The sequence below is a fragment of the Polypterus senegalus genome, chromosome 13 (assembly GCF_016835505.1).
Source record: "Polypterus senegalus isolate Bchr_013 chromosome 13, ASM1683550v1, whole genome shotgun sequence".
In the NCBI taxonomy this organism is placed as follows: Eukaryota; Metazoa; Chordata; class Cladistia; order Polypteriformes; family Polypteridae; genus Polypterus; species Polypterus senegalus.
This window is the reverse complement of record NC_053166.1, coordinates 18,398,990-18,415,218: the sequence shown is the minus strand read 5'-3', so window position 1 is coordinate 18,415,218 and position 16,229 is coordinate 18,398,990. Positions and strand designations below refer to the sequence as shown.

The following is a 16,229-nucleotide window of genomic DNA, read 5'->3' as shown; positions in this document are numbered from 1 at the left end:
ATCTATCTATCTATCTATCTATTATATAGTGCCTTTCACATCTATCTATCTATCTATCTATCTATCTATCTATCTATCTATCTATCTATTATATAGTGCCTTTCCTATCTATCTATTTATCTATCTATCTATCTATCTATCTATTGTGAATAAGGCGCTATATAAGTGCCCAACACAGTACAGATTCACACTGAGGCACGTATAAAACGGACAGAAATCTTTTATTTTTCTTCACCTATGGGGCACGTCTTCCCCTTGAACCCCACAGGTATAACACAGTCTCAAATCACCTTAATATTCACACAGCAATCCTTCCGCTGGCACCACCACTTCTCTCAGGTAACCTCGTCCTCTTCGTCCCGATTCTGGCTAATGAGTGGTGGATGCTGGCCCTTTTATAGCCCACCCGGAAGTGCCCCAGGTGCTTAATCACCTGTGGCTAATTGCACCTCCGAGCGGGGCTGTAGAGATGTCCAGGTGGGCTCCGGGATCCATGCAGCACCCCCTGGCAGCCATCTCAGATCCCCACAGGGTTGTGGAGAACTCCATCTCCTGGAAAACCCTGCGGGAAACTGAGGCACCATCGTCAGCCAGGGAGGCTGCCACCAAGCATCCCGGGGAAGGTAGTGAGGACCCCATATATCTATCTATCTATCTGTCTGTCTGTAATAATTACTTTTATATCTGTAATAATTAAATAGATCTATCTATCTTTCTGCTGTCTGTCTGTAATAATTACCTCTATATCTGTAATAATCAAATAGATCTCTCTATCTGTTAATGGATGAGTTTGTGCATTGAAGGCACTTTACACGATCCATTCTTCCATCATCTGGACTTTCTCCACCTGGTTCATGATTGTAAGTGTGTCATATCAGGTGGGGTTTAAACACATTTGTGTCTTAGAAGTTCCTCGGGTTGATTTGTACAGCTCTACAAAAGCAGCACCATAAAGACAAAGTGCCATTCAAATCAAATGAGAGGTCCACTGGAGTGTAGCAGTCAGAGTAAAGGTGGAAGGAGAGTGTCAAGACATCAATAAATCCAACAAAAGCCCGTTATAAAGAAACAGAGATAATGTGGTACAAAGTGTACAGTACAGAGTTTACCTAAAAAAGTCAGAATCTAAGCAGTAAAGGAGGCCACTAAGAGGATTTAACGGGGCAGTCTTTCATGACTAAGATGAGAGAAACTGCCATATTGTGTGTCCTTAAGAAATCTGAACTTTGACAAAGTGGGATTTTACTGATGAGGACATGAAAGCATCAAGCTACTACTACATATATACTACTGCTACCTACTACTTATAGACAGTAAGCCTGGACTTGCATTTGCATTTTTCTAACTTGCATACATAAACAGTTCTCTCTTTTGAATGTGGGAGTTATTTTACTATTGCATTTGCATAAAACTCTCTTCCAGTTTGTATTCCTGGACTTGTTTAAAGAGGCCGGCCAGTCACTTCCAAAGTCTGTCTTGGTAATGGACCTGCTTCCTTAGGGAGAACCTTCTTGGGATCAACGAAAAAGCAAAAGGTAGGAAGATCTCTCATGGAATACGCTTGACTGCTGCTGAATGATTTACATAGCGGTAGGTCATCTGAACTTCTTCATGTAAAGTTTATTTGTTTATGTATTCATGTATTAAGCACCTTGAATATGGGAAAAGTGCTTTATAAATGCAATGTATTATTATTATTTAAATATAACAAATGTATTATGTGCTGTATGTTTTATAATATCAGTATAGTAAAACACAGACACATTTAAATCTTAGGCACTATACAGTACATAATGCATTTATCTATACTGTATGAGTCATTGAGTGATTTAAGGAAAACATGTTATCTAATATGTAACGCTGAATGTGTGTTTGTCCAACATGTAAACTGTATGGATTTCCCAGGGGAAATTTCATTCTAGAAATGACCCCCTGAGGGGCTTTATTTGCTGCTGACACCTGCACTTTATTATGGCATTTCCCACTGGGAGGTATTTTTGGGACATGGGACATGTACACAAAGTTGCTTCCTATGGTTGTTAAGTCAAGGATGACTAAATGGCATTGAATAAACAGGAGAACTCAAAAAATATCACCCTCATCATGCTGCCAGCTTTGTGGAGCCAATCGATGATGGCTTCTTCTGCTCCAATCTTTGTCCAGTAGACAAACTGCATTGGATCCAAGTTGTCTGTCACAAAAGGACTCATATAGTACAAGAGCATCCTGTGAAAGGTCTTCATGATGTGGAACATAAGAGACAATGGACTATAGTCATGAGGTGAAAAGCACCTGCCTTTGCAACGGAGGATGATTTCCACAACAGTGGCCTTGTCTGCAGCCTCAGTGGCAGTCTGAGCAGACTGTAGAGGACATCACAAATTTGATCAGCACAGGCCTTAAGATCATAAGATCCTGCAGCTTTTCCTATTTGTATATATTATAACCTGAAGGGGATGTCACTGAGCCCCAAACCCAGACCCAATAATACCCAACACAGTCACAGGTTCAATAAAGGATTTTTTTTAAATGCATCAAATATTTTGTATAGTGAAGCACAGCCAATAGCCATACAGACAATGAAACTGTCTGGTTACCCGGCAAGACTTGTGGGGAGCAATTCTGGGTTTTTGGGAACCAGGGCAGTCCTCCTCCATTAGCGCCAACTTGTGGCACTCAGGGACCCTGGCCAGGTTGCACTTCCTGACTCCCATTCTCTTGAACCCCTACAGGTCCCCCAACTGGGACACGACTAGCGGACCATTGCCACTTTATATATGGAGGATGGAACTGCTCATGGCCTCTGGCTTCTGCTTGTCTATCCCTATCTTCTCCAGAGGTCATGCCATCGTCTAGCCGGAATGGCAATCTGACCTCAATGGCAGTCACAATATATACAGTAGACGCATATGAGATCTATCTATCTATCTATCATCTATCTATCTATCTATCTATCTATCTATCTATCTATCTATTGTATAGTGCCTTTCAAATCTATCTATCCGTCAGTCTGTCTGTCTATCTATCTTATCAGTGGTGGCACTGACAATTCATAGCTCCAAAGCTGGATGAAGCTTTTCCAGTTAATGGATGGGTTTGTGCATTGAAGGTGCTTTACGTTATCCATTCTTCCATCATCCGGACCTTCTTCATCCAGTTCTGGATTGTAAGTGCATCATATCAGGTCAGGTTTAAACACATCCGTGTCTTAGACGTTCCTCAGGTGATTTGCTCAGCTCTGCAAAAGCTTCTGAAACAAAAACATAGAACTTAAAGTTTTCTTTTTTTCCATTTTCTCTCCAAAGTGATGCCACACTCTCAGCTTGAAACTGCTGGAAATGCTTATTTTCTTTCCCCGCACTTTTCCTGGCTTGCAATTACGAAGACTCGTGTATTTTTCATTAAACTACCATATGTCTCATTTCTTCCCTATGGTTATCTCAGCATCAAGACATGAGCAATACGTTCACCTCCACACCTTCATCGTAGCCAATGCTTAAGCAGCAGCTATTATATTGGAGATGTCGTCACAACTGAGCTGAACATTTCCCTCTTTCCTGTCCTATCCTTCTCTTTAAGCTGTTTGTCAGAATGCTCATCTTTTTCAGTCTCTGTTATTAATAACTGACGGGCACCCCACGCACACACACACACACAGTTTTAAATTCTCAAACATGTGCGCACACACCTGCTCACCTTGTACTAGTTATCCACACCTCTCTTCTATCAACTCATTTTCTGAATGTCCCAATGCTTAGTGAACAATGCCGCCATTTCCTTTACCCACACACCCACTCACATGTGCCAACCTTATACTCGTCCATCACAATGCTGTTCAGCGGCCATGTCAGCAGCCCTATTAACAGCCATTACATTTCTTGATACTGCCGATGAAGACATACTGTGTATTCTGATTTACATACAGTAGCTTGCACTCTGCACCTTCATGTATAAATCACCAGCTTCCCTGAAACAGAACATACATCTTTCTTGTTTTTTCTTTCCATCCAAACGCTCACAGCTTGAAAACACTTCATTTTCTCTTCCCACACTTTTTCTCCTGAGTTTCAGCATGACTATCCCTGCCTACTGGTTGTTCTGGCCTCTGAATAAATGCGTGATAGTGGAATAGGAGAAAGCCAAACTTTGCTTGTTTTCTTTACATACAGCCGTGTGATAAACTAAACACACCCCGTGCAATGTTGTTTTTGTTTTTTAGCAAAAGTGGACATATCAAGATTTGATCTTCATTTAAACAGTATCTTTAGATGAAGGTGATGTAATTGAACAAAAACTTGACTTTTCAATAATTTATTCATTGAAATATCCATCCATCCATCCAGTATCCAACCCGCTATATCCTAACTACAGGGTCACGGGGGTCTGCTGGAGCCAATCCCAGCCAACACAGGGCTCAAGGCAGGAAACAAACCCTGGGCGGGGCGCCAGATCATTGAAATATAAACTGTTGAAATTTTCATCTGTGGAAAAAGTCACTCCACCCTCGAACTCTCATAGCTGGTATTGCACTCTCAAGTTGGCGTCTCCTTGAACCGTCTGACAAGATCTCAGATTTATGTCTGGAGTCATTGCCATGTTGCAAGGTCCATTTTCAATAGAGCTTCAATCTTCCGGTCTCATATTAGACTCAAGTAGTACAATGAAGAATTCAGTGTGGATGCTATGATGGCGAGCTGCCCAGGCCCTGACACAGCAAAGCAGCTCCAGACCAGAGCATTTCCACTGCCATGATTTACAGCTGGTATCAGGATAACTTTTCTGATGGCATCAGAGAGCTCTTTCAATCTCAGCATGATAATAACAGTACACTTCAAAAACAAATCAAATCTTTGAGGTTTCAATAAAACAGCGGAAAACGAAGATCAAATCTTGATAAGTCCACATATGTTAAAAAGAAAAAAAAAATTAATGGTGTGTGTATGTGTGTGTGTATAGGCAAATGGACTGCCATCCCGACTGGGACAAAGAGTCAAACGTTACCTCAGGAGGCCATAATGGAAGGACAGCATGGAAGGAACAGTAACCCCACCGGGATGGTTGGCGATCCTTATCCCAGTCAAGGTATAATACTACTGTAATGGATGGAGGGAGCAGAAAGAGATTCCCGAGGCAGTTCATTCCCTCACGCAATAGGAGGCAGTGTCCCTCCAGATAGGTGCCAGTTAAGACTCCTGCAGGGTTGCATGGAAATTGGAGTTTAGAAGAGGAGCCATGTCGGGGTCCTTAGGTGCCACAAGAGGGCACAATCAGGGGAACACTGCCCTAGTTTCCATATGACAACTGCTGTGACACCAAAGCATTTCTGAGTCCGGTTTAAAAAGAGCCCACCACAGCTTTTTGGGGAGTCAGAGTCGAGAGGCAGCAAGTGACACTCATGTGAAGGAAGGAAAGAAAGAGCTGAAAGAATAAAACCCTGTGGGTATTCAAGGCCACCACCAGGAGGCACCTGAAGGACTATGGAGCCTTGGACCGCAATACTTCCACCACACCAGGAAGTGCTGCCAGACCAGGAAGCGGGTACACCCGGAGTGCTTTCAGGTGCCTATGCAGCACTTCCATCACACCAGGTCATCAGGGAGCACCTGGAGCACATCTGGGTGCATTATTAAAGGGGCCGCCTCACTCCATTTAAAGAACCGGAGTTGGGTGGAAGAGGACCGAGAAGAAAGGACTGTGAGCATTATTATTGGTGCTTTGTGCACTGTGTGTTGTGCAGGTGAGAAGAATTGTACAATAGACGTGTGTGTTTTGGAACAGTCAAAGTCCTTGTCTGTCTGTGTCCGGGCTGAATCTTTTACTATATATAGCCTATATATATATATATATATATATATATATATATATATATATATATATATATATATATACTGTATGTAATCACACATGCATATCTAAGGATTACCTTTCTGGCTCATCTTTGGTAAGCAGTACCCAGAAAAAGAAGGAGCTCTGTCGTTAATGGTATAGTCTATTTTTGTTCCCAGATCACAGAGAAATGCCCAACAAAGGCAACTTACTCCACCTCTTCTGGTCAGAGGGTTGTATATCCAAGGCACTCGCAGAAGATGGCGTCTCATTCTGGACTAACGCCCAACAGAGACGGAGCTCTGCTCCAGACCTATAAAGCTTTGAAAGGCTTAACATCTCATTTTTTTGTTTTGTCTGCGCAAATTCTTTGGTAATTAAATTGGGTGACCTAACTGATGCCCCAATATATTTATTTTGGATCCCATATCATACCTTGCACAAGTATGTGTATATATGGTTCACCGACAAAAGCGCAATAGACATTTGTACCCCGACAAAACCGCGACGGACAAATGAGCGCCAACAAACCCGCTAACTGGTTTTCCACAAATGCGCACCGACAAAATTGCCACGACAAAATCGCGAGAAAGGCCAAGAGAGTGGGACACATTCGTGCGCATTATGTACACATTATGTGCTAGGTTATAACTGCTGATGGCATGCCGCGAACAAATAACTCAGTCGAGGGTTGGCATAACGCGTCGTATACAAAGCGGAATTACCAGCAGTCAGGCAGCCAGCAAGTCTAAATACGCTCAACTATCAAGACGTCTTGCTGCAATTCTTCCTACATATGCAGGGCGTGATCTTAAGGACAATCTGCGTGGCGTGCTGATGGCATGCAGCGTCTCATAATATTGACTTCTAAAATAAACATTATTATATATGCTTTAAACTAGTAATTCATATTTAATGAAACTTTCCTGATTTTGTCGGTGAGATTTTGATACCGCGTTTTAATCGGCGCTATTTTGTCGGCGCTCATATGTCTATCGCGCAAATGTCGGGTCACAGTATATATATATATATATATATATATATATATATATATATATACTGTGCAATATATACACTGCTCACAAAAATTAAAGGAACACTTTAAAGAAACACATTAGATACATCAGATCTCAATATGAAGTTGGATATCTATACAAATAACGACAGGGCAATGTCTTAGGAACAAAAGGATGCCAAGTCTTTTAATGGAAATAAAAGTTTTCTGCCTACAGAGGGCTCAATTGTGTAGACACCCTAAAATCAGAGTGAAATGAAGATGTGGCAGGCTAGTCCATTTTTCAAAAACTTAATTTCTGCTACTCAAAATGCTTTTCAGTATCTTGTGTGGCCCCACGAGCTTGTATGCATGCTTGACAACGTCGGGCATGCTCCTAATGAGACGACGGATGGTGTCTTGTGGCATTTCCTCCCAGATCTGTATGAGGGCATCCCTGAGCTGTTGTACAGTCTGAGGAGCAACCTGGCGGCGCCTAATGGACCGAAACATAATGTCCCACAGATGTTCTATTGGGTTTAAGTCAGGGGATCGTGAAGGCCATTCAATTGTTTCAATTCCTTCATCCTCCAGGTACTGCCTGCATACTCTTGCCACATGAGGCCGGGCATTGTCGTGCATTAGAGGAAACCAGGACCTACTGCACCAGCGTAGGGTCTGACAATGGGTCCAAGGATTTCATCCTGATACCTAATGGCAGTCAAGATGCCGTTGTCTAGCCTGTAGAGGTCTGTGAGTCGCTCCATGGATATGCCTCCAAGATCATCACTGACCCACCACCAAACCAGTCATGCTAAACGATGTTACAGGCAGCATAATATTCTCCACGGCTTCTCCTGACCCTTTCACGTCTTTCACATATACTCAGGGTGAACCTGCTCTCATCTGTGAAAAGCACAGGACGCCAGTGGTGGACCTGCCAATTCTGGTATTCTATGGCAAATGCCAATTGAGCTCCCGGTGCTGTGCAGTGAGTACAGGGCGCAGTAGACATTTGGGCCCTCAGGCAACCCTCATGAAGTCTGTTTCTGATTGTTTGGTCAGAGACATTCACACCAGTGGCCTGCTGGAGGTCATTTTGTAGGGCTCTGGCAGTGCTCATCCTGTTCCTCCTTGCCCAAAGGAGCAGATACTGGTCCTGCTGATGGGTTATGGACCTTCTATGGCCCTCTCCAGCTCTCCTAGAGTAACTGCTTGTCTCCTAGAATCTCCTCCATGCCCTTGAGACTGTGCAGGGAGACACAGCAAACCTTCTGGCAATGACACGTATTGATGTGCCATCCTGGAGAAGTTGGACTACCTGTGCAACCTCTGTAGGGTCCAGGTATCGCCTCATGCTACCAGTAGTGACACTGACTGTAGCCAAATGCAAAACTAGTGAAGAAACAGTCAGAAAAGATGAGGAGGGAAAAATGTCAGTGGCCTCCACCTGTTAAACCATTCCTGTTTTGGGGGTCATCTCATTGTTGCCCCTCTAGTGCATCTGTTGTTAATTTCATTAACACCACAGCAGCTGAAACTGATTAACAACCCCTCTGCTATTTAACTGACCAGATTAATATCCCAGAAGTTTCATTGACTTTATGCTATACTCTGATTAAAAAGTGTTCCTTTAATTCTTTTGAGCAGTATATATAGTGACATGGCTGGGAAACACACTGTCACAGGCTAAAAGTTAGGGTGCCAGCAAAGTCACCTGTTTAATTAGAGCAAAAAGACAGCCACACAGTGGCAAAATTTTAAACAGAAGTTTTCTTTTTTAACAGCCTCTACTGTCTAGGCAGTAGAATCATTTTTAGATTGGGAGCTCTGTCCTGCCTTCTGGACGGTCAAAGTCTGATATCAGGTTCCCGGTTTTATTTCAAGGGTGGAACTGCTTATCTCACCACAGCAACACCTCCAAAACACTCTTGACATGCTGTTCCTTCAGAATAACCCCTACTCCATTTCTCCTCCTATCCACACCATGATAGAACAATTTGAATCCACCTCCAATCCACCTGGCCTTACTCCCCTTCCATTTAGTCTCTTGCACGCACAATATATCAACCTTCCTTCTTTCCATCATATCTGCTAACTCTCTCCCCTTACCCGTCATACTGCCAACATTCAAAGTTCCTACCCTCAGTTCCACTCTCTTTACCTTCCTCCTCTCCTCCTGCCTCTGGACACATCTTCCCTCCTCTTCTTCTCCTTCTTTGGCCAACAGTAGCCCAATTTCCGCCACTATCCTGTTGGCTAATAGTACTGGTTGCGGCCGTTGTTAACCCGGGCCTCAACCGATCCGGTATGGAAATTTGTATTGTTGTCCGCATATTGATTTGGCAAAATTTTATACCGGATGCCCTTCCTGATGTAACCCTCCCCATTTATCTGGGCTTAGGACTGGTACGAAGAAACACACTGGTTTGTGCATCCCCTGTGGCTGGGTTAAGACACTGAAATTTAGTAATATACAAAAATGAAGAATAAATGCACAATAAATAAAACATAGAAAGAACAAAAGCAAAAACAGAATAAATAACGCAACACACAAAATTATGCTAAAAAAAGTGACAAAAAGGTTAAACAAATAAGAATTAAACTTGAGTCAGAATCCTGGTTGAAACATAACAGTTAATACTTGTTATTATTTTGTGCATTAGCTTAAGCGTTTTTTAATGGTTACTTCCCAGTTAGAGCTTTAGAGATGCTTGATCTGATTTTTGCATTTATTCTCATCAGTTATTAGAAACTATTTTTGGCTGTGTTTTGTTTTTTTTCCTGGGTGCTGCCTTGTTGTATTGCTGTCATCAAGATGTGACAGCGGTATGCAGTTCTGGAAGTTATGTGGTTGAACTCATCAAGATGCCACAACAAGAACCAGCACGTTGGATCTGTCACCATCCAAGTTTACAGATATGAAAGCAAAACCTTCTTGTGTTAGTTGTACTATTAAGATTTGCCTGTTATGACTTTTACTTTAATTTCTGCTATGATTTTCAAGGTTTAGATTTGGGTATTGGCGTTTGAAAAGACTGATGTTTGGTTTTGACTTTCTGCTTGTTTATGTTTCCTTACCTGGTCATCCCTTTAAATTTGGTAGTCTTCCCTCCTTTCATGTATGTCACCTAGTTATGTTAAAATGGCTGGCTTTATATTATTATATAGAACACCTGGTTAAGTAGACAATGGAAGTTTTTACTTGGAACCCAACAAGCTTGCATGTAAATTGAAAATTCTGACTTATTTACTTGTCATTCTGAGTAGAGGATTATTATGTTTTTGTTCTGCCTTGTAGTTGGCAAACTACAATGTAATAAAACATATCATCTGTAACTCTGTTTTGTGAGACTATCAGAGAATGTGGCTGAACTTAATTAACATGAGAAAGCTAAAGTTGTAACGACATAGAGAGGATTTTCCCATTTTTTTCCCATTTTATTTTATACTGGTATAATATTATTTCTTGAACATTTTTTATGATTTGTTCTTCTTTGAATTTCCACTAAAGTTTTTAAAACAAATGTTATTGCCCTGTGGATTTCCTTTTACTACACATTTGATCCATTGGTGATGGAATGGTAATTACGTGGCTCCTCCCTACCCATCCCATGACATCAGTGAGTTACCTCATCATGGTACTAAAATGTGTTTTGAAAAAATTCTACCATTTAACATTTGGAGCTACAAAATGTCAAGCAGCGGTCATACTGAAATTTCTGGCTTTACCTCTTCACCTTGAATGCACATAACCTTCCTAACTACAGATTATTTCTTCATTTTTTTCTATAGTCCAAGATATGGCTCTATCTGGAATTTCCTTTTCTGTGAGGTTGTGGTGTCTCTTCACGGGTAAGTAAACCCATGCGTACATTTTTAGTTAAATTTGTGTGTGGAGTATAATAATGTGCTTTTGAAGAAGCAGTTCTATAGATAGATAGATAGATAGATATGAAAGGCACTATATAATAGATAGATAGATAGATAGATGTGAAAGGCACTATATAATAGATAGATAGATACATTTATCAATCCCAAGGGGAAATTCACATACTCCAGCAGCAGCATACTGATAAAGAACAATATTAAATTGAAAAGTGATAACAATGAAGGTATAACAGACAGAAAATAACTTTGTATAATGTTAACGTTTACCCCCCGGGTGGAATTGAAGAGTCGCATAGTGTGGGGTCTCCTCAGTCTGTCAGTGGAGCAGGATGGTGACAGCAGTCTGTCGCTGAAACTGCTCCTCTGGATTTTCAATTATTGACAGGAGCCTGCTCAGCGCTCGTCGCTCTGCCACGGATGTCAAACTGTCCAGCTCCGTGTTTTCATTAGAGCCTGCCTTCCTCACCAGTTTGTCCAGGCGTGAGGCATCCCTCTTCTTTATGCTGCCTCCCCAGCACACCACCGTGTAGAAGAGGGCACTCGCCACAACTGTCTGATAGAACATCTGCAGCATTTTATTGCAGATGTTGAAGGACGCCAGCCTTCTAAGGAAGTATAGTGGGACTGCCTCTCGGTTCTGGCGACCTTGGTATGAATCCTGGACATTTTCCTATGTGTTTATTATATATATGATTATGCAAAACTTATTTTTAATTAGGCATAGGCTTAAAAATCACCAAATATAAAGCAGCTGGGAAATATGACAGACATTTAAACCTGAATTGACCTTACCTGGTGGTACAACCCCATAGCTGTCCTTTCTGAACTTTATCATCTTATGCCTTATGTTTGCCATGATATGGACTTTATTTTATATTTTCTCTGTTTTCCCCTGGAAAAATAGTTAAAGCATACACAGAGTGGTGGCTCTGTGGCTAGGGATTTGCACTGGTAAACCGAAGGTTGCCGGTTCGAATCCCATAAATGCCAAAAGTGACTCTACTTCGTTGGGCCCTTGAACAAGGTCCTTAAACTGCAATTGCTCCCTCCTGGGTATGATGTTAATCTGCACCCAGCCCTGCATGTAGGGAAAAACCTCGGGTTGGTGGTAGAAATTGGCACTCCGGCCGCCATAAGAAAAACTCACACTGATTCCATTCCATCTGAACTTGTGTGGTGCTGAGGTGTCACTCGTTGCATGGCTACACTTGGGTCCCAATCTGGGATCCTTTGTTGGTTTGTCATGTGGTGAGTGTGGCAATGCTCCTAACCTCTCACTCTCTCTCTACCTTTTACACTAACGTCTTGTCACGGCACCCTTTTGTTTTTATCGTGGGTGGTTCTGTTGTTGCTGTTTGTGATGCAGGGCTGGGAGTGTGAGATGCATGACATTTTGACCCCATCCATATAAAGGTCAGTGTCATACACTTCCTGCTGCTCAAGTCTGCAGATTAATCTGAACTTAACAAAACCCTCTGTTATTATTGTTTCAAAGTGTCTCCGGTAACAAATTATTTTCTGTTCTTCAACTTTGTTTTGTGTCTCATGTTTTGACTTTCACTGCATTAAACATGTCTGGGGGAAACGAAGCACCGCTCACCAGTTGCACAATTGCATTCCAATGGTTAGAGATGGTTGGTGGGTGGAGAAGAATGTCAGGAATGATTTGTGACAGATGGTTACCAGGAAGAGTGAAAGGGAAGGTCTACAGGACGGTAGTGAGAGCAGCTATGGTATATGGGCTGGAGATGGTGGCAATGACCAGAAAGATAGGAGACAGAGCTGGAGGTGGCAGAGTTAAAGATAGAAATGAGGACATTAGAGAGTCAGCTCAGGTTGGACAGTTGGGAGACAAAGTCAGAGAGTTGAGATTGTGTTGGTTTGGACATGTGCAGAGGGGAGATGCAGGGCATATTGGGAAAAGGATGTTAAGGATAGAGCTGCCAGACAAGAGGAACAGAGGAAGGCCTAAGAGAAGGTTTATGGATATGGAGAGAGAGGACATGCAGTGGTGGGTGTGAAAGATCAAGATGCAGAGGACAGAAAGATATGGAAAAATATATCTGCTGTGGCATCCCCTAACAGGAGCAGCCAAAAGAAAAAGAAGACTTCATTAAAAAGTTCATACTTTTGTTTACGTTTTATCACAACAGCCATTGCCATTTTAGGCTCTAGTTATGGCCGTCCCCATGGAATGCTATTCCAGAATTCCCTGAAATACACTCGTTTCAGACATCATCAAAGTAACAGATCAAAGATCATCCTCTGTGGTTCCCAGATATCCAAGCTTGACAGATTATTCTAAGACTGTGTCACTTTCTGGCTAACAAATCTTTGATTGATTTGATGAAAGATCTGTTTGACTCCTGTTCCTTGACCACAAACCTCCTAGACATTTCTCATTTTTTCTAATACTCTCACTTGTGAGTCATAAAACTGTTCTTCACTGCCTAATAGCTGTCTGCAGTAATGAACTTAAAGTCGCAATGGGAATTCTTGATCAGGTAGTGACCAAATACAACAAGAGTTTAACTCTTAGAATTTGGCTGAAATGATGTCCCTCTGTAATTATACAAAAATCTTACGTGGACAGCCCCTCTAAACTGGAGGTAAGCAGGAAAGGTTCCCGTAGTCCAGATCAGTTTTAGTGATACACAGCAGCATATCTGAATAAGCATGAACAGCAGACCCTGCTAGTTACAGACTCAAATATAGCAAAGACACCTAAGAACCGGGCCAGGGCACATCACTGAGGGGGTCTTAATATCACTACTAATTCACCCTACTGAAGAATTCTGTATTTTTCATTTCAGGTATGTGGTTTCTTCAAACCACACTCCTACCCGAAGCATCAGAGTGGGAGACATTGTGCTTCCCAGATTATAACGCCTCATTCTTCTGTTTTGAAGATTTTGGTATGTACCTTTAGTTAGTAAACTTCTGAAGTGCATTTCATGGTTTCTGTTTAGTCATTAAATTTGTCTCTTTTCTTTCTGTTTGTTTGGAGTAATTTGTGGGTTTTCTAAATCTGAGCATCTGTTCACTCATTTGTAATGTTTTAGGGAGTCATTGATGTAACACATAATCTCTTTTACTGTTTCACTCTGGATTCCCTTCATCGTGCATAAACCCTTTGCCTTTTTCTATGAAAGCAACAATGAAGGATGTTGAACTGATATGAGTGAGCTTTCCTTCAAAAAGTGGATGTGACTTTTCCTGTTGCTTCTAGGGCGCACTCTGAGTGGGATCACATACAGTGCATCCGGAAAGTATTCACAGCGCATCACTTTTTCCACATTTTGTTATGTTACAGCCTTATTCCAAAATGGATTAAATTAATTTTTGTCCTCAGAATTCTACACACAACACCCCATAATGACAACATTATGGCACACCTATCCTTGGCCAGTTTCGCCCATTCCTCTTTGCAGCACCTCTCAAGCTCCATCAGGTTGGATGGGAAGCGTCGGTGCACAGCCATTTTAAGATCTCTCCAGAGATGTTCAATCGGATTCAAGTCTGGGCTCTGGCTGGGCCACTCAAGGACATTCGCAGAGTTGTCCTGAAGCCACTCCTTTGATATCTTGGCTGTGTGCTTAGGGTTGTTTTCCTGCTGAAAGATGAACCGTCGCCCCAGTCTGAGGTCAAGAGCGCTCTGGAGCAGGTTTTCATCCAGGATGTCTCTGTACATTGCTGCTGTCATCTTTCCCTTTATCCTGACTAGGCTCCCAGTTACTGCCACTGAAAAACATTCCCACAGCATGGTGCTACCACCACCATGCTTCAATGTAGGGATGGTATTGGCCTGGTGATGAGCGGTGCCTGGTTTCCTCCAAACGTGACGCCTGGCATTCACACCAAAGAGTTCAATCTTTGTCTCATCAGACCAGAGAATTTTGTTTCTCATGGTCTGAGAGTCCTTCAGGTGCCTTTTGGCAAACTCTAGGCAGGCTGCCATGTGCCTTTTACTAAGGAGTGGCTTCTGTCTGGCCATACAGGCCTGATTGGTGGATTGCTGCAGAGATGGTTGTCCTTCTGGAAGGTTCTCCTCTCTCCACAGAGGACCTCTGGAGCTCTGACAGAGTGACCATCGTGTTCTTGGTCACCTCCCTGACTAAGGCCCTTCTCCCCTGATTTTTAGATGGCCGGCCAGCTCTAGGAAGAGACCTGGTGGTTTCAAACTTCTTCCACTTACGGATGATGGTGGCCACTGTGCTCATTGGGACCTTAAAAGCAGCAGAAATTTTTCTGTCACCTTCCCCAGATTTGTGCCTCGAGACAATCCTGTCTCGGAGGTCTACAGACAATTACTTTGACTTCATACTTGGTTTGTGCTCTGACATGAACTGTCAACTGTGGGACCTTCTATAGACAGGTGTGTGCCTTTCCAAATCATGTCACATCACCTGAATTTACCACAGGTGGACTCCAATGAAGCTGCAGAAACATCTCAAGGATGATCAGGGGAAACAGGATGCACCTGAGCTCATTCTGGAGCTTCATGGCAAAGGCTGTGAATATTTATGTACATGTGCTTTCTCAATTTTTTTATTTTTAGTAAATTTGCAAAAACCTCAAGTAAACTTTTTTCATGTTGTCATTATGGGGTGTTGTGTGTAGAATTCTGAGGAAAAAATGAATTTAATCCATTTTGGGATAAGACTGTAAAATAACAAAATGTGGAAAAAGTGATGCGCTGGGAATACTGTCTGGATGCACTGTAAGTCTGAAAAATGGTTTGCAAATGAAAGAACATTCTGTAAAAGAAGACAATAGCAGATAAAGATTTGGGGCGATACCACAACCACATATATTGTAAATGAAAAATAATAAAGCGCTTTTCAGCAATAATGTCTGTAATTAAGACTGTCCTTTATCTCTAAGCACAAGAAGAGGCTGTAAACAGAGCAGAGCTATTCCTAGTGTAGCTGTGTAGCTGAGCACCACTATAATCCACACTCACCACAGTGCAAATCCGGCTGACTACACCAATTGTTCTGTTGAGGATTTGCACACCACACAACTTTGCAAATCTGTACTGGGTTAAGTGCCAGCCTCCAAACCTGTGATCACTGGATTCCAACGATTCTGTGTTGATGTCAGCTGGACTCTCTTTCTCACCTAGTCCCCACTCTGCTGCACAGCTCTGCACCAACACCACAATCCACCCCCACCACACTGCATATCCTGCCGACTATACCAATTGTTCTGTCGAGGGGTCACACCACAAGCCTTCTAAGTTTGCAAATTTGAACTGCGTTAACCGAACTGCCAACCCACCACCTCTGGATTCTAATGACTTCCTGGTGATGCCAGTTGGGCTCTCTCTCGCTCACCCATTCGACACTCTACTGCATAGCTCTGCACTAACACCATAGAGGTACAAATATGGAACAAAATTTTGCAGTACAGTATTTGAAATGAATCTTGATGTTGCACTTTCAACTTATGATTTTGTAAGTTGTTCAAGGGAAAAGTGTCAGTTGAATAAATGGAAGTACCTAAATAAAGAATTTAG

The 16,229-nt window shown here is 42.2% G+C and overlaps 1 protein-coding gene across 4 annotated transcripts in view; it reads left to right on the top strand.

Annotated features, from left to right (window-relative positions):
- Positions 1 to 1,430: 1,430 nt before the first annotated feature.
- The window catches only part of LOC120543056, a 39,339-nt gene continuing 24,540 nt past the window's right edge, over positions 1,431 to 16,229 (top strand). Inside the window, exons 1-4 of one of the 4 annotated variants that reach the window (XM_039775898.1) lie at positions 1,431 to 1,535; positions 4,957 to 5,082; positions 10,616 to 10,675; positions 13,525 to 13,626. In XM_039775898.1, coding sequence (XP_039631832.1) covers positions 5,016 to 5,082; positions 10,616 to 10,675; positions 13,525 to 13,626 — 229 coding nt within the window. In that variant the 5' untranslated portion in view covers positions 1,431 to 1,535; positions 4,957 to 5,015. Of the gene's footprint in view, positions 1,591 to 4,956; positions 5,083 to 10,615; positions 10,676 to 13,524; positions 13,627 to 16,229 lie in introns of all 4 variants that reach the window. The other 3 variants (XM_039775899.1, XM_039775900.1, XM_039775901.1) reach the window with 3 other exon arrangements.